The sequence below is a fragment of the Dunckerocampus dactyliophorus genome, chromosome 7 (genome assembly GCF_027744805.1).
Source record: "Dunckerocampus dactyliophorus isolate RoL2022-P2 chromosome 7, RoL_Ddac_1.1, whole genome shotgun sequence".
In the NCBI taxonomy this organism is placed as follows: domain Eukaryota; kingdom Metazoa; phylum Chordata; class Actinopteri; order Syngnathiformes; family Syngnathidae; genus Dunckerocampus; species Dunckerocampus dactyliophorus.
This window is the reverse complement of record NC_072825.1, coordinates 18,827,202-18,851,553: the sequence shown is the minus strand read 5'-3', so window position 1 is coordinate 18,851,553 and position 24,352 is coordinate 18,827,202. Positions and strand designations below refer to the sequence as shown.

General features: G+C 41.1%; 1 protein-coding gene and 1 long non-coding RNA gene across 2 annotated transcripts; both read left to right on the top strand.

The window, feature by feature from the left end:
- The first annotated feature begins 8,544 nt into the window (after positions 1-8,544).
- Positions 8,545-10,156, top strand: LOC129184976 (uncharacterized). The gene is made up of 4 exons (XR_008572020.1): positions 8,545-8,643; positions 8,745-8,802; positions 9,102-9,257; positions 9,358-10,156. It is a non-coding gene; the product is annotated as an uncharacterized LOC129184976 (long non-coding RNA).
- A 6,025-nt stretch (positions 10,157-16,181) lies between these two features.
- Positions 16,182-20,429, top strand: sox4b (SRY-box transcription factor 4b). Its single transcript, XM_054781563.1, has one exon. It carries the CDS (start codon positions 16,657-16,659, stop codon positions 17,875-17,877), a length of 1,221 nt encoding a protein of 406 aa, XP_054637538.1. The 5' UTR covers positions 16,182-16,656; the 3' UTR covers positions 17,878-20,429.
- The last annotated feature ends 3,923 nt before the right edge of the window (positions 20,430-24,352 follow it).

The window sequence follows — 24,352 nt, the reverse complement described above, 5'->3', positions numbered from 1 at the left end:
ATGACCAGGGTGGTAGCGGATAATGGAAATTCTAGTCGTAAGTGGATCATTGTGACTGTTCCCTAAATACATTCTGATCAGTACCCCAGTTTAGTTTGTCAGACGTCACTTCACACAGCAGCTAACGGCCAAAGCGACCACACTGTCATAATCACAACATTTAAATTCACCTGTTTCCCAATGCAGCTTCCTGTGTTACACAAACATAATTGGAAAAAATCTGAGGTAAAGAAATACATTAAAAAACCTTTATTGGAAAAGTTGAAGCAAACTCCTTCAGTAAATAAATGTAAGAAGAAAATGTGACATCATAGGAGCACGGGAGGAAGATGAGGAGGATTTACAGCAGCACTAATGGCCAACTATTGTGAACGGAGCTCTGTTAAACACAGAAAGATGTAATGTAATTATGAATTCATGTAATGTGAGATGTGATTTGAAAACGGCGAGAAAATCGAAGCTTTATTAGTGTAATGTTCAACAGGCAGTTCATAACAGCATAACTAAGTGACTGTAAAATATTGCATCAAACTGAGAAAATGTTCTCATTCTCATGCTTCTTGTATACGGTGATGATCAGTGACGTGCGTTGAGGTTCATGGCTGGTGAGGCACCGACTCCTTTGGAGTGTTTTTCTTATGTTAATACAGGTTGTTCATTGAGATGACAACAGGAAAAAGAAGAGAATCATTCACCTTGGTTAAAAATATTTTGAAATTGTTTTCAAATACTTTTCCTATTTATTTGTTTATTCATTTATTTATTTTATCAACTGAAAAACATTTGTGCTGTTACTGAATAAATAATTCTCCATCGTATTCACTCATTCACTCTGCAGAGCATAACAATATTTTCAATGCATTCAGCGTGTTGCTAAATCGAGCTCTAGCTCATTCTGTTGTGAAAAAAACACCCCTTCAGGATGAGGAGAGTATTGCAATGCCTCCGCATATGATATTTCTCTGTGTTACATTGTCCGTTTAGCATGACTAATGATGTCACGCTTACATTAAAGACATTACACCAGCTGCAGAAAGCCATGATGTACAATAAATGTTTCTGCAACATTATATTATTGGTGACATGCTGACATGTCAACTCATTGAGTGCACTCGGTAGGCAGGGCTTGCGCACTAAGCCGAGAGGAAACACCCGCGGCAGGATTGTGCCCTGTATTTGATCAAGAAATGTGCAAATTCAGTGTTTTTTCTCATTAGAAAATGTTACAAACAATTGGAATCATCCAGGAAATACAGTTAGATTACAGTTCAATAGACAAATACTAATATTTATTGTATTCTGTATTATTTGTTTTTTAGGCTCTGCCTCCCCTGCCTCCCCTGACCCCATGTCACTGAGTGATGATGTTCTGAATCCTTCCAATAAACAACATCACCAGAAAATGTATCTTATCAGTACAACTAGATCTTATAAATATGAAGCCTTAAGTGGCGTAGATAACTTAAAATGTGAGAAATGAAGGAGGAAAAAAACACACAGTAACGACACGGACATGAGAAACACACATCACAAGCGCACCACACTTCCACCAGCCACAAATAGATGTTATTTACTTTAAAAGGAGAACACCAAAAAGCTTTTTCGATCTATTACAAAGTCCAATGGAGAATCTTCACATTATTTTACAGTAATTGGCTGCTCTGATGGTCTTCCATGTACTCGTGAAACTGGAACAAACTTAATGATGGCACTCTGTAAAGGTGCCTTTATTTATGCCGTTTTCTCCAATGCTTCCTCCAAGACTTGAGAGAAACAAAATGAATTAAAGGCCTATATAAGAATGTGAACCTATAGAAAGACAGCAAAGAGTGTGTGACTTCCTGTGAGTGCGTGCTTAAAGCCAGGGATATTCTGTGTACTTGCCATTTGAAAATAATGGACTTGTCATATTGTGTGGGAAGGAGACAGTAGGAAAAGATTGTGTGTGTGGTGGGGGTGATACTGGTTCATTGGATGCATGTTTATATAAAGGTCAAGCTTATTATGCTGATATAGAAAGAGCACAGTGGTCTAAACAAGGCTGTCAACTACGACAAGCAAGTCTCTGTCAGGGTCACAGAGGATGGATTTAGAGTTAGTCATGACTTACACTCTATCTAGTTCGAACAAACGGGGAAAATAACATTCTGTTTAAAAGCCCACGTACGTACTCTGGTGGTAAGAACAAATACAATGCAATGAAACTATATTGGCAACTCAACTTCTCACTATTTATGGTTTTGCCAATTATTAATAATAATACGAAAAATAATGAATCAACTTATATCAGGTCAACTTATAACAGAATAATAGAAACATAAAGGTATAAAGAGTGAAAAGAACATGATCATGATCCGAAGCATACCACGTCATGTGTCCAATATGGTAGAAGCAGGGTTATGACATGATCATGTATGGTTGATAATGGAATGATGTCAAGTGTTTGTTGATGTGACAGACGCAACTAGTTGAATTGTGAGGCGTACACGGCCATACTCGCTGCTAACATTCAGACAAATGCTGCAAAAATGAGAGCGCGGCACTCCACAATGTAGTTGAATAATGACTCTAAACATACTATGAAAGCAACTGAAGACTATTTCCTCCAATTATGTGAAATGTCCAAATACTTTTGAACCCCCGAAAACAGATAAGTACCGATAAGACATAAAATTATATTGAATGTTTTATTTAATTTAACTGGTTGTATATAAAAGCAAAATCATCAAGAATATGCCACTGTCCAAATACAGTATACACTTTAAATAACTGTAAACCAGGTGTTTATTATAATTCATTCCATTTTCAAAATGTAATTTAAACACATCATTTTATTGTTTTGTCACCGCCTGTTCTCAAACCGATATGCGTTCTGTTCCAGCCACTGCTGACAACGTGACGCAATGGAATCGTACACATCACTAAACAGTTCCCATGGTATTTGCGTGCATTCACGTTCAACGGCTGCTCTCAATTCAGCGACTGTTGCAGATCTCATAGCGTAGCATAGTATGCCCATAGAAATAGTCTCGTGGTGTGAGGTGTGGTGAACGCGAAGGGTATTTAAGGAAACCCCTCCGTCCGAGCCACCTGTTTGGCAAGATCTCATCAAGGAAGGCGCTAACATTGCGATGGTAGTGTGGGGGGTACCCCATTTTGCTGAAAATAAAACTCTTCTCTAATACTTGGCATGACAGGCTGTTGCAGCAAGTGGAAAGGTGTATTCATGTTTTCAGAACATCCTGTATTTCTGGAGCAAAATGCATTTCTAGTCATATTTTAAATGTTTATTTTTATTTCTTTACATTATAACATTATAACTTTACATTGATTCCTAATAAAGACTATTATATGCACCTATTTACTGTTTTTGTTTTTCAAAGAGCGCTGATAATTCCATAAAGGGACTAGTTACCAGGAAGTTTAAATAGCAGTAAATAATTGTTGCTTTTAATAACATCAATGTCAACTGATTTGAATTGGGATTAGTTTTTTTACGTAAAAGGTAAGAACAACAGCAGAGCTAAGAACTTTAATTTGGTAAACTTATGAGTTCAAAAGGTTACAAAGGCAGGACATGCCTGTGATTTCTCCCTGCCAAAAGTTATATTGTGTAATGCACTACAATGATTTCCTGTGGTAACATTTTTTAACTTCCCCTTTACAGTCGTTGCAAATTGCGTATTTCCAATCCGAAGTTGAAACTTGGAAATACCATACCTTAATTTCAGACTGCGGACATACTGACATATGGTGCAGTTTCATGAGGTGTCACTCGCACCCCGATGTCCATATGGGCTGACAAAACAATAGTGATGATCATAAAAATCGATGATAATATCAGACATGTCAAGGTACTTGGTGTACTGGACGTACATACTCAAACGTCGAAACACAGGCATCAGAACATGCAAACTTCACACATGCAGTGAGAATGTGAGATAGCACAGGGTTCCAAACCACACTATGTGACTAAAACCAGAAGGAAAATGGCAAGAGCACAATGTAATGGTAATGATGCACGTACGACTCAACATGTCAACACTTTATTCACATTCCCTTCAAATATTCAGTAACCGTGTCTTCAGAAATGTTGCATTGACTAGTGAGTAAAAAGAGAACTTAATTAAAGCATCAATAATTTGCTGTCATTTTAAATAAATAACAGATAAGGCTCTCTCCAAATGCTGCTGGAAATCAGAAATGAGGGGCACTGGAAAGACAAATGTGCACTTGTGAATGTAGAATTTTGATTAGTCTCATTCAAGAAGGTGAAAGCAGCGTAATTTTGTCTTGTGAATTATTCATTTCCTCTCACTCTGTACCCTCGATTTTCCCTGACAGGTGGCTATGTGTCCTCTTCCATTAGCCATGTCATTTCCTCCTCTTCAGCTGCAATCCACTCTCATGTCCTTAACACTGATCCCGAAGGACTGACATGCATGTGGGGTGAAATGATGAAGTGGCTGCGAGGTGGGGAAAAAAAAGTGAGAAGGCAGCGTGAACGGAAACCAGGCGTGTTTGTCTTTATGCACACATACGGAAGTCAAGTTAGTTACAAAGTCAATTAAACAAAGTCAAAGGAGGTCCTGAAACCTGGAAAAGCCTCAAATGTACAAAAGTGAAATGATGTCAGCAAAATTCCTGTGAACCAGACGTTTTCACACAGATATCCTTACATCTGATAGATACAACATGTAGCTAAGCTAACCAGTCAAGCTCAAACAGTCGGAGATAAAGAGCTGCTGCTTGCTGTTTCTTCCCTTCTACTGTCCCAGATAACAGCATGTAGCCAGACAAAGTAATCCACCATAAAAATACTGTTAGCGCTACCAAGGGCTAGATAAATGGCGATAGAGGAGGAGGCGGAGAGAGATAAATGTGGGCGAAGAGGGGTTATAGTGTGCTGGGATAAGAGTGGAAGAATGGGGTACAAACAGAGGAAGAAGGAGAGTGGAACAAATATTGGATGAAGATAAAAAAAAAAGAGCGAGAGCACTGGCTAAAGCAACACATTTGTAAAAAAAAATAATAATAATGCATTGTTGATTGCACAGCACATGCATATAGGCATTCCCAGTTAGCGGTGACAAATCAAAAAGCAGGTAGAGGGTGCACTTAGATGTCCGATTAAGTTTAGTCTCCTTATGGATCGTTTCCATTGTGTACCATCATTGCACCTTCCTGCTGTCTCATCCTTCTTCTTTCTTCTACTGTATCCCTCCATCCCCCTCTCTCCCCATCTCCTCCCTCTCTCCTCAGTCTTTGACTCCAGACAGTGCTGAATGTAGGTCACCCTGTCTGGAAGCTCCTCTCTCCCTCTCCACAATTCCACCATTCTCTTCTCCCCCCACTGGGGCTGCAATTTCTCTGGGCTGGGTGCCTCTAGCTGGACAACCTGCCTAGCTGAAAACCGCTGCACCGGGTTTGATTTATATTGCTTTTATATTGCACAAGGCCCGATTGCATCTATATCCTGGAATGAGAGTGGGAGATTTCCATCGCTTTTATCAGCTGCAGGACACAGGCAAAAACTGGCCATAGCCAGAGCCCGAAGGGGTCACGTTCTGCACGAATTTTCTCCAAGCAGAGCAGTGAGAAACCGCTGGCACATCACACTCGTCCAAAATATGACACCCAGAAGAGTCCATATTCTCTTGCTTCCAATAATCCATCACATCGATCCAAATTTCCTCTTCTGTCTTCCCACTTTTTGTCTCTTTTTTTGTGTTTTGGTTGGCAGGTTGAATCGTGTATATTCCTTATGCAGTGGCGAGACTGGTTTAGCGGCAGGTTTTGAGTAAAACACAGGAAAATTGTGGAGCTTTCGGTCGCTCCTCGTTGCTTCCCTTCCAAAAAATATGGGAGTGAAGAAAAAATGTGTGTGTGAGAGTGTGTGTCTGCCTCCCCAGCCTGCCGCAGTGCAGAGCGACTGGTGAGAGAGTCAAAACGCACACTGTTGCTAACTCTGTGCTGGCAGACTGGCACAAAGTGTTTGTGTAACTGAGATTTTGTGTTTGTGTGTATGGTGTGTGTTGTTTGCTGGCTGCCTACATCGTTACAATTTTGCATATCAGCTGAGGCCATCAATTAGCTATCAATCACAGTCACTGTCGTCTTTTGTCCCAACAAATGTTATTTGTGGGGGGCTAAATGGGTGTAGGGTTGGAGTCATCACATTAAATACTGTACTGGTGGTGCAGTGGGACCTGGGTTCCTCCTGGTCCACGACAATGCCCGACCTCATGTGGCTAGTGTATGCAGGTAGTTCCTGGAGGATGAAGGAATTGATACCATTGACTGGCCCCCACGTTCACCTGACCTAAACCCAATAGAACACTTCTGGGACATTATGTTTAGGTCCATCCGGCACCTCCAGGTTGCTCCTCAGACTGTCCAGGAGCTCGTTGATGACCTGGTCCAGATCTGGGAGGAGATCCCCCAGGACACCATCCGTAGTCTCATTAGGAGCATGCCCCGACGTTGTCAGGCATGCGTCAAGCAGGTGGGGGCCACACAAACTACTGAGACTCATTTTGAGTTGCTACAATGACATTTTAGCAAAATGGACCAGTCTTCTACATCATTTTTTCACTTTCATTTTTGGGGTGTCTTTGATTTCCCCCCTCTATAGGGTGATCATTTTCATTTCTATCAAATTATGTGGCATCATTTTGTTTCTAATACATCACCCACTTCAGGAAAGATATTCAAGATCATTTTTCCCCCAGTTTAGATCTGATGTGTTTTCGAAGTGTTCCTTGAATTTTTTTGAGCAGTGTATATATATATTGCGTTTTATCTGTATATGAAGTATATGCACTCCATCCATCTCCAGGAAAAGCTTGAATACTTTGTTGGAAAAGTCTGCTCACCTCCTGGTGAGCTTGGGTATATAATCCTCCACCTTGACAGTCAAAATAATTGAGTATGTTTACATGCAGTCAAATAACCCTATCATAACTGCAATATTAGCAATAACCCGGTTGCGCATGGCCATGTAAACACCAATAACCCTTTTGAAAAACCAGAATATGCTCATATTCCGCTTTTTAAAAACCCATCGTTGTTTTTTTCACGTCACGCATGTAAAAGGGTTATTCCGAATGTTTCAGAAACCAGAATATTGACCTTAACCCAAATATTGACAGCATGTAAACGTAGTCAGTCATTCATTTAGCAGACCATGACAGTATTTTGAATTTCAGTTGTTTGTAAATCCAGCTTCAACCGGCAATAAAGTAAAAAATCTTTTCCTCTATGTAACGAGGGCAGTGATGAGTGACAGGTGACAAGCGCCTTCCAGCTCACACACGCCTGGCCCTTTCAGCATGAAGTGGTACTGCAAGTGCCTCCCGTATGACATTCCTATGTATTTTATTGTTTGATAAGCAAGAATAATGATGTCACTTACATCAAACACATTTCAAAGGTTGCAGTCATGGTGTACAACAACTGTTTCTGCAAACATTATATTATTGGCGACATGCTGGCAAACAGAAACTGGCAGATGCATGATCTATCTACAATTGAGTACACTCGGACCGTAGGTGGGCTTTCACACTAAGCCGAGAAAAGATGCCCACGGCATCCTCGTCTTAGATTTCCTCCTTGTATTTGATCAGGAAATGTGCAAATTCAGCTATTTTTACTTAAAAAAATGTTACAAATGTTTGGAATCATACATAAAATACATTTATAATACAGTTCAATGGACAAATACTAATATTTATTTTCTGTCATTAATGAATTTTAATTTTTCCCCATTGCCACGTGTCACTGTCTAGCCACATTAACAAGGTTGTCACTGGTAGAACTGACATTATTTGTGATAGTCAAAACTTGCATTCAACTTCAGTTAGAATTTTCTTGACTAAATGCATCAATGTCTGTAAATAGCTGCTTGTAAGCTTGATCAGATACAACTTTTGACTGTTTTAATCATTTAAGACTCAATGACAGCTTGTATGCCAATGAAACGGAATTCATTATTCATTAAATAATTCTTTTTCAGAAATGAAATAACAAAAGATGATGTGGACATGGCTTCTGCATCCCTATTGCAAGTGAGGCTGACACTCTCAGAAGATTTCAAGTACCCATGTGATCCATCAGGATCTCTTTCATGTTGTTGTAAAGCAAGACACTGCTTTGCCCTTGACTCTCAAGCATCCGGTATGGATAGACTGAAATACGACATCACAGAAGAAGTAACAGACTTCCATCTCAGCTAAACCTGTTATTTTACACTCATCACCATTCTCCTCCGTCTTCTGCCAACATAGGCCTCAGTGCAAGGAAAGTATTTCATTCCCCCCTTTTCTCAAGTGATTGGTAAGAGTATTGGTAAGTGCCTACAGCTCAGAAATATTTAGCACTGTCTGGATGGCGTTCATTCTCAATGGGAGTGATTTCATCTGACTGGTTAGTGATGTCACTGCTTTGTTTACTGGATTCTTCTTGTCATCCCTGACTTCCCTAACTATATTGCTTTGATGATTGGGAAAATCAAAGCAGAGGCCCATGGATCACTGGCAACATTGTTAACCCTTCAGCCGAGGCAAATTGTTACAAAAGAAGACTGGGATAAGAAGCATCACTGAGCTGATGCCATGTCAACCACCTGATGAAGTCTACAGAAAGGTAAATACAAGTGACAAGTCTTTCAAAAATCTCTCTTTCTGACATAATCTGTCTCATTCACCGTCTCCTTCTTATTCTGTTACACACAAACACACAAACAGGTTGTCAAGCACGTCTTCCCCCTGCCAGGTGTGAAGAGGACATGGTAGTCAGTAATTGGTGAGAAAGCACTCCTGTCACTTTGCTGGATGCAGTGTACATACAGTGTGGTTCTAATATGATGGGATATAGAAATGCTATCTATCTAATGATTTCACCAAAGGGGCGAAATACAACTTTAACCAACACCACTCAGTATGATAAAATGCAGTTCTACACCACTGCAAAATATAATTACAAGAATCAACATATTGTTAAATCAATTTATGTATGGTTTGGAGCCTTTAACTTACCACTCTGATGACCTGCTCTCCCCATGACCCCCGGTATCGACTGACTGCACTCCACTCTCCTTACAGAGCTCAACTATGCCAAAACCATCATGTGAGTCATCCATTCCCTAAAGGAGGTAATAGTGAGCACCTGCCACCTCATCACCTGAATGTCACTCCTGGGACCCTTCATCGTATCATCCATGCAGTTTTTGGGGTGAGGACTGAAACGTCTCAAGAGAGGTATGACTGACACCCACCTACATAAACACACACACACATAAAGTAAAGGTTGGAGGTGAAAAGGTGACACCATGTCTGTGATTTCTGTGTTCTGTCATAGCCTGCTGACAGTGGACACCTCTGAATGGATAATCACACGCACGCACGCACACGCACACGCACAGGCACACACACATTCTTGTGAACATGCACACACATGCAAATTTTACATGCTGCACACCTGCACACACAGAAGTGTGCAAATGCATATGGACACATATTCATCTGTGAAGACACCTTTCAACCGTGCACAGCAGCTCTCACCCAGTGGCACTTCAAGCACCAAGTTCAGATGCACAGCTTTCATTGTGCATGAATGCCAAGTGATACCTGGAGTGCTGTTAACGACAGAAACACTAATATTCATTTTGTCATCAGCATGAACACTTTACACCCTCCTCAGTCCCAGTTAGACCAACTGATCACAAACATTAATTAAAAAAAACATGGCAAAATATGATGATGATGATGATTATTATTTTATTATTAGTTAGTAAAATGTGTTGTTCATATAATGGTTACATCATTAAAGTTTATGTGTGCTTTTATGTAGTTAGACATTACTCAGAAAAAAAAAAAATGCAGCAGATGTTCAAATTTAACTAGCTAAACTTCACAAATCAAAGCCGGACCACTAATAAAGAGCTCTTGTCAGTTGGTAAAGAGGTGAGATTACACGCACACACACACACTTATACACCAGTACCAATCATTAACAGCTCAGCTCGGGTCATACTTTGCAGCTGCTCTTTCTGGATAAGATAAGACGTGACTGCCGAGTGTCTGTGTTCTTGCATGTGTATTTATGTCTGTATCATTGTCTGTATCTGTGGCTGAAAACACCTGTTCAAACAAAGCTTTAGAAATACAACTGAATAAATATATTTCATATATACAGTAACCAGCCATCTGTTTGTTATAGGGTTGTAAAGGTCTGTGTTGTGAGCGCTGACTTTGATGACTTGGAAAATATAATAAATCAAAGAGCATAGGTGCGTGCCGTGTCGTTCAGTAGTATATGTAATGCTACAGGGCTTGTTGCCATGCAAACTAAATTGTGTGAGGCGGTCAACTGTAATTACTTGTATATTGCCAATTTAGTGGCAGTGTTTTCAACAAAGTTTTTATTATATTATGTATGCAGTATTTTGTTGGTGATGGTGTTGGTTTTGTTGGTGGTCTGCCCCACAGGTGGCTTTGGCTTTTAATCTTGGCTTGGACCTCTGTGTGTGGTCTGTATGTGCCTTGTGATAAACTGTATACTCCCTCTCATAGGTATAGTATAGACATCAAATATATACTTCTGTTAAATCAGAGGATACAATAATAGAGTTTCAATGGACAAAAATTGAAGCATTCATATATCATATAATGAGGTCTCCAACTATCTACTTCCATGTGGAATTGATTTAATAGTTTTGCGATAAGGGTTCAGCTTGTGTTGTATGATAAAGTTTAAACAGATTCGGTGCAGCACTATTAATATTTCATGTAGGGAGATTTTAAGTTTTCATGGAAACTGACTGTATAGAGTGAGTGGGTGGATGACCATATGGTGCCCCTGCTCTAAATAACAGATGACCTCGGATCAGTTTCTTGAGAGGGAAAATGAGGGGGCAGGAGGGCTTTTTGGCAGCACTGTTCCTCTAGCATGCCAATTAAAGATGAGAAACTCAGATACACTGAGCAAGTTGAGGTTTGGACTTCGAAGGAAGAAAATTCCCCTGTCAGATCTGCTTCACTCTCCAGACCTATACTATATACTTTGTTGTTGTACGTCCCTAAAATTAGTTGAAGTTACTGCAACACCAAAAGTTTAGTTCCGCCTGTTAGTTCTGAATTGACAAATAAATAAATACATAAAAAAATGCCCATGGAGAGCAAAATATACCATATGGACAAAAGCAATGGGACAGTACCATTACTAAAGTATTGGGCTGCCTATGCCGCTATGACAGATTGCACCCGTCTGGAAATAAGATTCTATTTTAGTTCATCCCAAAGGTGTTTGATGGGGTTGAGGTCAGGGTTCTCAAATTTTTCCATAGCAAACGGATCCAGCAATGCCTGTATGGACCCTGGAGCACAGCCATACAGGAACAGAAAAGGGCCTTCCCCCAGCATTTTCAACTAAGGTGAAAGTAACTTTGTAAAATGAATAACTAAAATTAAGTGGTGTGACTAAAAAGCCTCTGATCGGTTAGTTAATTTGTTAATTGTGTCCCAAGATGTGTTTCCATTTAGTGCATGTACCTGCTGCATGAAATTTCACTTCATGGCTGACTTGAAGAAGACTGGGATTCAACGTGTGATCCTTCAGCATAAGCAGCATGGTGCTTGAAATCAGTCTGGGTGGCCATTGCATACTCTGCACTTCACTGAAGTCTACTGCATTGGTACTGGAGACAATGACCTAACCAGTCAAGTAAGACAGCCGTCTCTGTGATTGGCTGTAGAAGATAAAACACGTGAAGTGGTGCTGGAGAGGAGGACTCAGGAGGACACTGAACAAATCGGCCATTTAGGATAATCCTGGCCTGTCTCCCCACTAGGACGAGACAAACACAACACTTTCACTAACATTGGTTCAGTTTTATCTAATTTTAGGTTAGTGTTACAATACCTCATATCAGTCTAACAAGGTATTTTAAATATGTTTTGCATTATAGGTGAATTTTGTTCAATGGTTGATATGAAGCATAAACACAAGTGTTTTGGTGAAGTCAGGAATGAAATGTGAGAGAAAGTGGGAAGACAACCAAAAGATGGGGGCAGGGGAACCCATAACCAGAGAGAGGGCGTGTGTGAGGGATGACAAAGAAGAAGGGAGGGGGGCGAAGGGGTGTTGTGGGGGGCGGTGGGAGGTTTCCAAAAGAACACCTGTTGAGATTAGAGTTGGCACGCGACCCACGCCGACTCGCGTGGCAGCTGCACTACACTAGAACAATGGCAGTAAAAGGGAGACACAGAAAAAGCAAGAAGAAAGTTTGAAAGCAGTACTTATCCTTTCAGACCGTGTATGTCTCTGTGAGTCTGTGAGTCTGTGTGCGTGTGTGTGTGTGTGAGTGTGCCCAGCATACTAATGTGTACACAGTGGGAGAAAGAAAAAGACTGGGTCATGTTAGCCAAGAAAAAGACATGCAATCAAAGTAACGCTGAAGCCAAAAGTATGTAAAATGTCTTATATAGTTTTCAGCTGTAGAATAGAATAGAATAGAATAGAATAGAATAGAATAGAATAGAAGCGAGAACACCTGCTTAAGATTTTGAATAGGGTGTTAGTTCAAGCTCACCAGATGTTATTCACAGGTACAATGTGTTCCCAAAGGCTGGAAGCAAGAGAAAGATAAACAATACTTCCAGAATATAGAAGTGATGTGCAGTATGTGTAGGGGGTGGGTGGATCAATCCAAATGTTGATAGTATTGATAAGAAGGGTAGTAGTGTGATGAGATGGATATTTTTCAGTTCTTGCCTATGTTTATTTTCAAAAGTATCTGTGTGTTTTTTTGTTGTGTTGTTCGTATTGTTACATTGTTATATTTATATATTGCCACAGTGATTACAAACAAAAAATGTCACCTTGGGGAAGTCTTTAGACCAGGGGTGTCCAAACCTTTTCCACCAAGGGCCACATACTGAAAATCAAAGATTGCTGGCGGACACTTTGATATTTTTATGTGGGCTGTGTTTCCATTTTGTAAAAAGGCTAAAAAAGGTATATACTGAAAAAAGTTATATACTGTATATTTAGAGACAAAGCTTTGTTTTATTATTAGTTATTAGTTGGGGTGCTCTGATCGATCGGCCACCTATCAAAAACGGCCGATGTGGCCAAACGCTGGACACTCACCTGTGGCAGTCAAAGTGGCAGTCGAAGGTCTAAGGCGGTTAGCCTGAAAAACGGTTGAATTCGTCAGAATAAATGGTCGGCCTTTGTCGGTGGTGGAGGACACCAGGTTTGCCGACTGGGGTCCTGCTGGAGCGCCATCAAGCTGTTTGCGCTCTCTTCCAAAGTCTCCTTAAGGAAGGCGTCTCATCCTATAAGTTTCACCAGTGATATATGTTCTCTTGTAAAAGTAAGTCAAATATGTTTTTGTCTAAATTAAGGTGATTTTATTTTCACATCATATAGCCAACAGTAAATTTCAAACTTTACACTTAATCTGTGCGATCGGTATCGGCCGATTTCACTCATGGATCATAGGTATCAAAATAGGCAGCATAAAACCCTGATCGGCGCATCCCTAGCTATTAGTATCAACATTGCAGCTTCAGCTCTTTACATTTTGCCTTTATGCTCTATTTTTCCAATTCTTGCTGGGTTTTTTGGTTTCAATTTTCAGTGTGCCACAGGCTAGGAAAAAACAAGCTGTGGGCTACAAATGACCCCCGGGCCGCATTTTGGACACCCCTGCTTTAGACACAGGAGGGGTTTTGAGGATTTGAATGAAAACATGAAAAACTAAAGGATTTGCTTTTGTATATAAGTTATATAAATACATAGGTTTGTTGATAAAAATAAGTTATGTTTGCCTAAAATCTTTGTCCTGTGTTATATTGTAATTATAATTACGATCCATCCAACCATCCATTTTCTATACCGCTTCATCCTCATTAGGGTCGCGGGGGCATGCTGGAGCCTATCCCAGCTGACTTCGGGCGACAGGCGGGGTACACCCTGGACTGGTCGCCAGCCAATCGCAGGGCAATAATTATGATCAACAAATTAAAAGGAAAATCACAAAATCATTCAATCTTGACAAATACCAAGTAAAAAGTATTGGTATCTGCAATCCCGGCCCTTTATTTAATGGTATCAAGTCGATACCCAAATTTGCAGTACATTACCACCCACCCTTCATACATAGACGTAATCGACATTATACTTGATGGACAGAATCAAATGGGATTCCGTCGCATAAAACCAACCTAAAAATACTGTTGTCGTAGTTTTCAAATATGTAAAATATGCAGAATAGTTCTACACCACAAAAAACTGCAACCGTATTTATGAGCATACTGTTAAAATAATACCTGCATGCGTGATTATTCCTTGTTGACCAGTCAGTCGACTGCAGTGTTTGTGTTCCACCTCTTTCGCCCTATTTCCTGAAGGCTGCCATACATGCCAACACTCCAACAAGGTACTTCTACGGAACATATTTACCTGCTATTACATTTTCCTACAGTCTCCTATTAAAATGGCATTTAGGAGCTTATGAGTTAACATTCTTATTTCCATTGCTGTTCTGCTCCATGAACACACAAATTGGAGCCCAATTACCCATTGCTTTACTTGGATGCACTGCAGATATGAGGCCATATTGAGTATAATTGTAACCACTGAAATGCATCCCGTAACATTGGCGACTATACTTCCATACTAATTTCCCACCGGTGGTCGAAGTCACCTCTGACTTTCATTAAGAAGCAGAAGATGGGATCACCTCTTGTAATGTTTCTCATCACTCTTTTCACATATTGGTGGTGAGAAAGGCAACAGATGTGATTCTAAACTATGTTTATTTTTACTAGATTCTTCACTCTGATCACAGTCATATTGAAACTGTCCCAAGATGAGAATGGGCCAAAACAATAGAAATTTTTCACTTCATCCCAATCCAAGCTGATCCACCTTGAAATGTATAAGTTCACTCACATTCTCATGGCTGTGGCACAGAGGCATTATGTAATTCACCCTTGGTAACTGTTCTAAATGCTGGGTCTAATCTCTGTTGCCTCCCTAAATTCTGTGCAACACAGTTGAGATTAGTCCTGTCTGGCTCTGCGACGCCATCTAGCGGCAGTCAGAGGCACTGTGTCTATAAGTGCATGTTCTTTCTCTCCCGTTTGGCTCCTTACAGTAGCTACCTGCAAAAGCAGTTGTTTTTTTTAAACGTCGTCTCCATTCGACAGGACCAAATACTGGCACAGCAACACGTTTTTAAAGTAATTGTTGAAACCATAAAATTTGTTCTCTTTGTTGTGTTGTAAGGTGTTCATGTTTATTTTCGGTGCTCAATAATGAGCTTCCCATGCCTTCTTGTTGTTCATGTCATTTTACATGGGTGATTGGTGTGGATTCAGATGTGTAGTTGCAGTGTGCACACATTATACAGCCCTCTCCGTCTCTCTCTTCTCTATGTCTGTTGTGCAGAGGGGTTGGTCTGTTGTGTTTCTGCAAAAGACCGCCCAACCAGAGAGAAAGAGAGAGAGACTTCTCAAATCAGCCAACCATCTGAGGTGGTAGACATTACTCTGTGAGGGCTCAACTTCCCTGTTGCTCAGCATTGTTCAACAGTCCTTGCACACGTGAGCCGTGACACTAAAATTTGGATAGATGTTTAACCCTATAGAAGGTTAAGCATGGACAGATCATGGTGTTTTTAATTTTCTTAAGTTTATTGTACATTTTCTTCTTTTGCGCATATTTTTTAATTTCTTTAAACAGTTCAGACAAGTGTTTTGACTCCAGAATCTGCCTATTATGTGTTATATATGGAACATATAAAAAAGATTAATATATCAAGACACATATTTCTTTAATTCACATTTACCCACTGGTACAAAGTGTTCTCAAACATTCCATATGGCAAAATATACTTAGCTTCCCTTATAGCTGTATGTTAATAGCATACACATGGTCTTGGTGGTAGGAAAAGAGGGGAGGGGGTGATAACATAAGCCAGTGTCTCTTTAAAAAAATGGAAGTTTCTTGTTGTATTCTGGAATGAGGTCAGACACGAGGCTCCTCATTGCACGCGCTGATTATTATTAGATTCTATTTTAGACCAATCAGCGTCGAGATGGGCGTCGGTTTGGCGCCGAGGCAGGCTAGTGACAGCCTCCCATTGGCTTATTTTTTATCACCGTTGTATCTGTGGAAGGGATAAATGCATGCAAAGGGAGACGAGACTGTAGGGCTGCTTGAAACTCTGCTACAAGTCTGCAGATGGAGGGAGGACTGTGTTATTCACTCTAGGTTCCTTTTTCCCCCCTTTCCATCCTCAGCATGCATGGCTTTTGTCTCTAGGAGAGAGGACACAGGCTGATGCAGAGAAAAGCATTTATAGCCTTTTGTAGCAGTGGGCCACTCAGGCTGCAGCCTGCATGAGACTGTGCACTGCTTTATTGATTTTTACTACACTGAAGGAAGAGACTCATTGATCAGACACTCAAAAGACTCTGGAAGTTAAACTTCGTGTTATTTTCTGGCCACACTGGACTGAGAATTTTAAGACTTTATATACTAAACATCACTGGGGTGACGCTTCTTTTTTTAAAGTCAACTCACACTCTTGGAGGTAAAAAAAAAAAAGCTGAGTTTGCCTTTAAGTGCACGGAGAAGAGAGGCAGCATGGTGCAAAAGATGAGCCACACAGAGAGCACCGCGGAGGCGCTTTCCTCCTTCTTCAGTGGGGATTCGAGCTCCGGGGCGTGCATGGATTTGGACCCAGCTGCCTCGCCTCTCTCCCCGGGCTCCACAGCCTCCTCGACCGCTGGGGACAAGCTTGGAGACAACCCGGCGTGGTGTAAAACTCCAAGCGGCCACATTAAGAGACCCATGAACGCCTTCATGGTGTGGTCCCAAATCGAGAGGAGAAAGATTATGGAGCAGTCTCCAGACATGCACAACGCCGAGATCTCCAAGCGGCTGGGGAAGCGATGGAAGCTCCTCAGAGACAGCGACAAGATCCCCTTCATCAGGGAGGCGGAGCGGCTGAGGCTCAAGCACATGGCGGACTACCCCGACTACAAGTACCGGCCCAGGAAGAAGGTGAAATCGAGCACTTCCAAGCCGGGGAGTGGCGGGGAGAAGGGGGAGAAAGTTAACTCGAACACCACCAGCACTAAGTCGTCCTCATCTTCGAGGAAGAACGGATCCAAATCACCCAGCAGCAGCAGCAAAGCCCATAAATCACTTTTCGGGAGCAGCAGTAGCACCAAAGCCTCACTGTTGAACTCTGAGCAGACGACAGAGCACCACCACAACTCCCTCTACAAGTCCAAGTCAACAGCCAAGCAGGTACCGGAGGGAAAGAGGGCTAAGCGGGTGTACCACGTCTACGGGGGCGGCTTGAGCATCAGCCCCGCGTCCTCAGTCACAGTCCCTGCCAGCCCCACGCTGAGCAGCTCGGCGGACTCCAGCGACCCCCTCAGCCTTTACGAGGACGCGGCCAGCGGCAGGGAGGAGGGCGGCGAGTCCCCGGGCAGCAGCAGCGGCAGCCTGGGCGGGTCCTCGGAGCGTCACGGCGGGCAGACATACAGCAGTCGGCGGGCTTCCTCCCCTACACCCTCCGGCTCTCACTGCTCCGCCTCCTCGTCGTCGTCTTCCTCCTCGGAGGACGAAGAGTTCGAGGACGACTTGCTCGACATGAATCCGAGCCCCAACTTTGACAGCATGTCGCTGGGGAGCTTCGGCTCCTCGGTGCTGGACAGGGACTTAGATTTGAACTTTGAGTCCGGCTCCGGTGGCTCCCACTTTGAGTTCCCCGACTACTGCACGCCTGAAGTTAGCGAAATGATTTCCGGGGACTGGCTGGAGTCCACCATTTCCAACTTGGTGTTCACGTACTGAGAACGAAGTGGGGCACGCCGACAACCACACACAGCCCCCGGGGTTCCGGACACGAGTGGACGGGAAGCTCCTGCAATGTCTCCGAACTAGCAGACAAGTAAGAACCCACTCAAACATAGCGCCCTGGTGTCTCTTCTCGGCTGCAAGTGCTTGGAAAGCTCAACTTTTAAAGTGGAAAACGAGCCTTTTGACGGGCAACTTCGCTTTGGATGTGCGGACCGTGGAGGGCCGAATAACAGGCCAGCATGGAGAGGTGCAAAACAAGAGAGAAGGGAAGAAATGTGACACTGGTTCGGTTTCCTGTTGAAGGAACCGCTCGGTGGTGAACTGGTTGACCCGAACAACTTTACTGTGATTGATTTGCACGTTATGCGGTCCGCGGTTCACTTAATCAATGTTGTTGCTGATCTATTTCTAAAGGGACATTTCTCACAGCTTTTTACCGATTTGCCAAGTGAATTTCACCACTAAAAAGGTACACAACTTGCTATCCTTTTTTTTTTTTTTTACTGTGGTGTGTCACTGAGGGATTTTTTTAAAATGAAAAGAGGTGGGTTGATGTTTTTTTTAAGTTTATTTTCTCAATGCAAAAAAACAAAACAACAAAAAAAGTTAAGCATGATAGCCTACTTTGTTCCTATCTTGTGCTAACATTTGATGTGAGACTGTCAAAGCAGTTACAAATCTAGTATTAGGTTTACTTAAAAGAATAGATAGCCTCATTTCAGTTTCTCTCTTTTTATTTTTACGATAAAAGGACACTGAAATAATCACCAGCTGTTTTAATATTTCAAACTTCAGGATTCAAACGCAACTACAAATCAGTGCTGAACTTTATACTTGTGTTATTTACTATTCAGGACCAAATTTATCATTTTTAGATAAAAGCTTCACCCATTGTTTTCATCACCAGAGATTTGTTTTGTACATGTATCCAGATGCCATTTTGTATGGGATGTTGTATTTATATACAGGGCCAAGCATTTTTGACTGTTGATTTCTTGTAAAGTCCTGTTTTGTTTTTTTTTTCTCACAATTATTTGTCAGTTTGTCATGTTTTCTTCTCAGGCGAAGGGCTAGACTTTTAAAAACACACAACCTTGATTTCTTTTTTATATTTAAATGGACACACTTTTGGACACTTAAAAGATAGGAAACAGTTTGATTTATTTTCTCAGTGTATTTTTGTACAAATCTATATGGAGAAGGAGGAGTCAACAATCGATGTGTGTAGCCTAGCCTATACTCATTCAGCTGCATTGGTTTTCCTGAGTTAAAACCTTGATGGCTGGTTTTCATGCTGCTTTCACGTGCTGTTGGAAAGCTCACACTTACTCTTTTGTTGAATTGCCAGTTCATGTACTGCATCTTTGCAAGGGGAGCCAGCAAAACGACCTTAGTACACTGTGGTGGTCATTTGTTGACATCTGATTGATTATTCATTTGGCTTCTTTTCTTTTTTTAAGTATCACCAGCAATTAAGATGTCCATGATGTCAAAATTTTAAACATATCCAAATCTGATATTGTCAATTAGGTTTTACCATTCATGTATACACTGTACATGCAATACCAGTTTGCCCAATAGCACATGAAGGCAGCACCAGTCTTTGTGTCAGACTACCTTCTACGTTTACAGTGCCCGTCTGCAGGCTTCGTAAAGACACATGAACTGATTATTGCCAGAGGCTATTCCTGTGGAGTATGTGGTTTTAACAGTCACTCTCTGAAGCAGCCACTTTTTTTCCTCAACATTTCTCTCTGATATCTTGCCTACGAAAACAAACGAGGAGATTGTAGCTTTAAATTTGACTTATTTCTTGATGTTTTCATGAACTGATGTCAAACTCATCCACCAGCCACTGGATCGAATAGGCTATCTTTTAAGAAAGCAAACAAGGATGATAACATCAAGCTTATTCAAATTTCTGACTTGAGTTCCGCAACATCTACTTGTACTGCGTTTCTCATTGTATTTGAATATATAATCTTTTCTACTTGTTGGCTAACTATTAGATAATAATTGTTTAGTAACTTTATGGCATGGTGAATAGCATTTGTATTTCGGATTCAGGTTACTTAGTTGTTGTGTTTTTCAGAAAAAAATGAGGAAAATGATACTCAACCTTTGTATATTTGACTGTATCATAAAGCAAAAGATTGTGTGTTTATGTATGTTGTTACTATCAAGGACAGGCACTGTCTAGAACGACTATCTTTTACACATCCTTACTTACACTTAAGGTGGTCAGTTCAGGACTGTTTTTTTATACATATATATTAAAGCGTTTTTAAATATATTAACTTTATTTTTCATCCATCCTGTGCAATATGCTGTGTAGAATTATCATGTATTGTCTCTGATCATGCCATAAACAAAGGAACCACCTTTTTTTTGAGACTCAGTGAAAGGGAGAGAACTCATGCCAGCTAAACTGTGTCCATTCACTGCCTGTCAGATTGTTGATATAAACTTGTGTACAGAACTTTTTCATGGAAGGAAATAAATATCAGCTGGAACTGAAGCTCTAAAACTCTTGTCTCTTGAACTTTTTGATTTTCTTATATGTGGTACCTTTTTAGATATTGCATTCCCTACTCAAAACTGGAAATCACAGCGTATCCATCCAGCCATCGTTTTTCTATGCCGCTTACCCTCATTAGGGGTATGCTGGAGCCTATCCCAGCTGACTTCGGGCAACAGGCGGGGTACACCCTGGACTGGTCGCAGGGCACATATAGACAAAAAAACACACCATTCACACTCACATTCATACCTATGGACAATTTAGGGTCGCCAATAACAAACATTACTACCGGTAGTCTTAAAGCAATGCACCTGTTCTACTGTGATCTTTTTCTCCAGTATACCTGCAAAAAAAAGGCACATCATAGCTAAGCACATTTGTCTACAATAAAAGCCTCAGATGCAACAGACTTAAAAAAATCAAACTTCAAACTTATTGTATATCAATAGTTATATTGTTTGTCGTAAATGGATTACTAAATGCATTTTGTCTTCACTAATTTTCATCTGATCACTTTGACAAATTTAGGGGAGGTCTGTATGGATTATACATCCTTTACCAATCTGCCAGTAGAAACTGAATGAAATGTATGATTTCAACAAATGGCTACAATGTGATACAATATTCATGTAGTGTACATTTGCACAGATATTGAATCGATGACACGCATACATGTGCTTTAGTTGCATTGCCCTGACACCTGGATGCCTCAGGGGCTATCCACACGGAAACATTTCCAGCTCAAAACGGCAACGTATATTATCGGTTCAGCCTTTCATCCACATGGAAATGCCGTTCTGAGTGACCTGAAACTGTATTTTTTTTAAACGGCTCCCAGGGAAAATCTGAAAACGCCGGCTGTCGTTTCCACTTTTTTCTGAAAATGCTGATGTCACAGAGCCATCGCCGTCACATGACCAGAAGTGAGCTTTGACGACAAGCCAACGTAATATCTAAAAATATCGACTGCCATTACTCACCCCAGTCAACATTCTCCTGATAGTCTGTTGTCTCAAACTCCAAAACGACTCGCAGAAGTAATTCCACTTCGTTGTAAGTGACGAAGACGACGGACTTATGCCTTGCGTTCTTTCTTCTTCTATAGTTTGGTGTGTCACGTGGTTCCGTCTATGTGTCTGTTCACAGCACCATACACCGTTTTCACCCAGTGATCCGTTCCCGATGCAACTATTTACTAATCCGACACAGCGTAGACGCAATTTTTTTTCAACCTGCCAAAACAAAAAATCAGGAATGTTTCCCTGTGGACAGTGCCTCGGTCTGGTGTTTATTTGCTCAGCAACACCTTTGTTATATTGTTTGCTTTTACACTTGTCTCAAAATACTTCATACATTGTAAATTCATTTGTGGCTTGGAGGGTTAACAGCTAAATGCATAATTGTTAAAATACTGAAGTAACAATGACTGACTGACTACAGTATAAACATAAAATATTACACACTGGCAGTAGAATAAAATGTAGTCGAATCTGCATCAGTGATGACAGTTATCTTGCAGTCTAAAAAAATAGCTCCACAGCAAATAAACATTTCACTGAGTGTGATCTGCAGCACAATGTACTGTATTAGCAATGGATGCATAGATGGTAAGATCACAGTCTGGTGAACAAACACAGACTGTGATGCACAAGGTCACATCTGCTGATAAGACTGACGTGTGTGTCTGCAACTCACAGTGCATCACCCATAAAAAGTTCAGAATCAGTCAATTAAATAAAAAAAATCACACAGCTCATATACGAAGTGCAGCCTGGAGCAGCCAATTAGGCAGCATGTTTCGGTTTGCTTTCATCCAAATGTATGATATGCATTTGCATCATTCGGAAATATACCAGAAATATGAGGCTTTTATGAGGATCTTTTTTAACACTATATCACATCAGCTGTTGTCACAGGGCCCCTTTTGAGTACACTCTGACGCCATGTATTTAAAGAGATTGTATTCTAGCACGTTATGTTGTATGCTGGCTGTCTGATGTTCAGACAGTCATGATTTCCCTTCCCCCTCTCCCAGACAGATCTTTATTGTGGGGGAAGGGCTGGTTTAGTAGCAGTCAGCCAAGGGCCCTCCAGCAAGCTGACAAGCATGTCTGCCTGTCTAAGTCTGTGTATATCTACAGTGTGTGTGTGCGTGATGGCTAAAATTTTATTGCATGAAATGAATGACAGGACAAGGATATCCCTACAGTGAGAGCAGACATTGTATGTCTGCCTCCTCCTTGATGATTTATGTAGCGCAGATGACTTTTTGATGGTTGGTCCTGCTTTCCCATCAGACACAGTGCTTTGAATGAGCACCAATCACATTCTGATGTAATATTCTTGGATACTATACAGTTCACTTAATTAGCTACGTGAAATTAGAAACGGTTTGCCTGTTGACCTATTATGCAGAGTGGTGGCCATTTCCTGTTGTGTTGTATTATTGTATTTGGATTGAATTGAATTGAATTACAGTACAGCCCCAACGTTTGGACACACCACGTTTCCTTTATTTTCATGACTATTTACATTGTAGATTCTCACTGATGGCATCAAAACTATGAATGAACACGTCTAAGACAAAATATGTCTTATATTGTAGATTCCTCAAATAGCCACCCTTTGCTTTTTTGATAGCGCTGTAAACCCTTGGTGTTCTCTCAATAAGCTTCATGGGGTAGTCACCTGAAATGGTTTTCATTTCACAGGTGCGCCTTGTCAGGGTTATTTAGGGGAATTTCTTGCCTTATTGATGGGGTTGGGACCATGACTTGTGTTGTGTGTGTCCAGACATTTGGCCTGTACTGTGCATTCATTTAATCATCTGTCCAGATTGTTCATTTTTATGCAATGTTGCATGCAGCACGTAGAACTTGTTCAAAATGTCAGTTTGTAATAGAGTACTCCAGGAGCAAGACCTATAGTAAATTGGTAACAAATGCACAGTACCAGAGTTGTCTTACATATACAAAACATATAAAAATATTGATGTACTGCAGTACTGCTGCTGTGTACAAAAATAGGTGTTGCTATAATGATCACAGCACAACTTGATGAATCCTGAACTGATTTTTTTTTCAAGCAACCATTGAAGCCCTTGCAGTGCCACATCAATTCACTGATTTATCCATTTTATCCCAATAGTGCATGGCTGGGTGTAATTACTGACTCCACACTAATATAAATATTTTCACATCCCTTTCAGCAGTCATTCTGTGATCTCTATTGTATATTATTTTATTCCTTAACCCCCGGTCATAAATATGTATCATGCATGGACATAATATCACCAGTATGCCATATAATCTTGCACATTTCCAAAGAGCACCAGCACCTCAGTGTGTGCATTAAGCTCCTCCAAGCTCTATGAAGCCTGTTCAGTGTGCAGGCTCATGCATGGCTCATGCATGGCTCAGCTGACTCCTCAGTGGGAGACATGCAGGCATGAGCTGGGGCAGAGCAGAGTCGAGCGGAACAGGCTCGCTGCTGGAGTCAGTGGTCCAGTAAAACCACAGCAGGGGGGATAAGAGCTCTGCTAGAGGGTGGGTGAAGAGAGCCATGACTGTATCTCTGTCAGCATATCTGCTCAACTCTCATCTCAAGGTGGAGTGGATGGGTTTGTCGTAGTGCTATGAGTATTTCTCTCTTTATTTCTATTTCTGCTTTTTCTGTTTTGACTATTGAGTCAAATCCGTCCCGTTCAGTATTTCCCTTTATATGCAGTACAATATGTCTGATATGATAATAGAGGGAGCAGGAAGTGTCTAACATATTTAGTTCTCTGAGCATCACAGTCAATATCGGAGAAGTTCCTGTCGGATTGCATTCACACAAACAGAAATATTTTTGAAAAAAAAACACATTGGAGACACACTTTGAACACTTGGCTGCAGGAAACAGCTGGTTGGAGCACTTACTCCTGTGCTGTTTTCCACCTTTCAATAG

Bases quoted from the DNA above. Each gene is read 5' to 3' on its own strand.
- sox4b (XM_054781563.1), top strand. From the start codon at position 16,657: ATGGTGCAAAAGATGAGCCACACAGAGAGCACCGCGGAGGCGCTTTCC.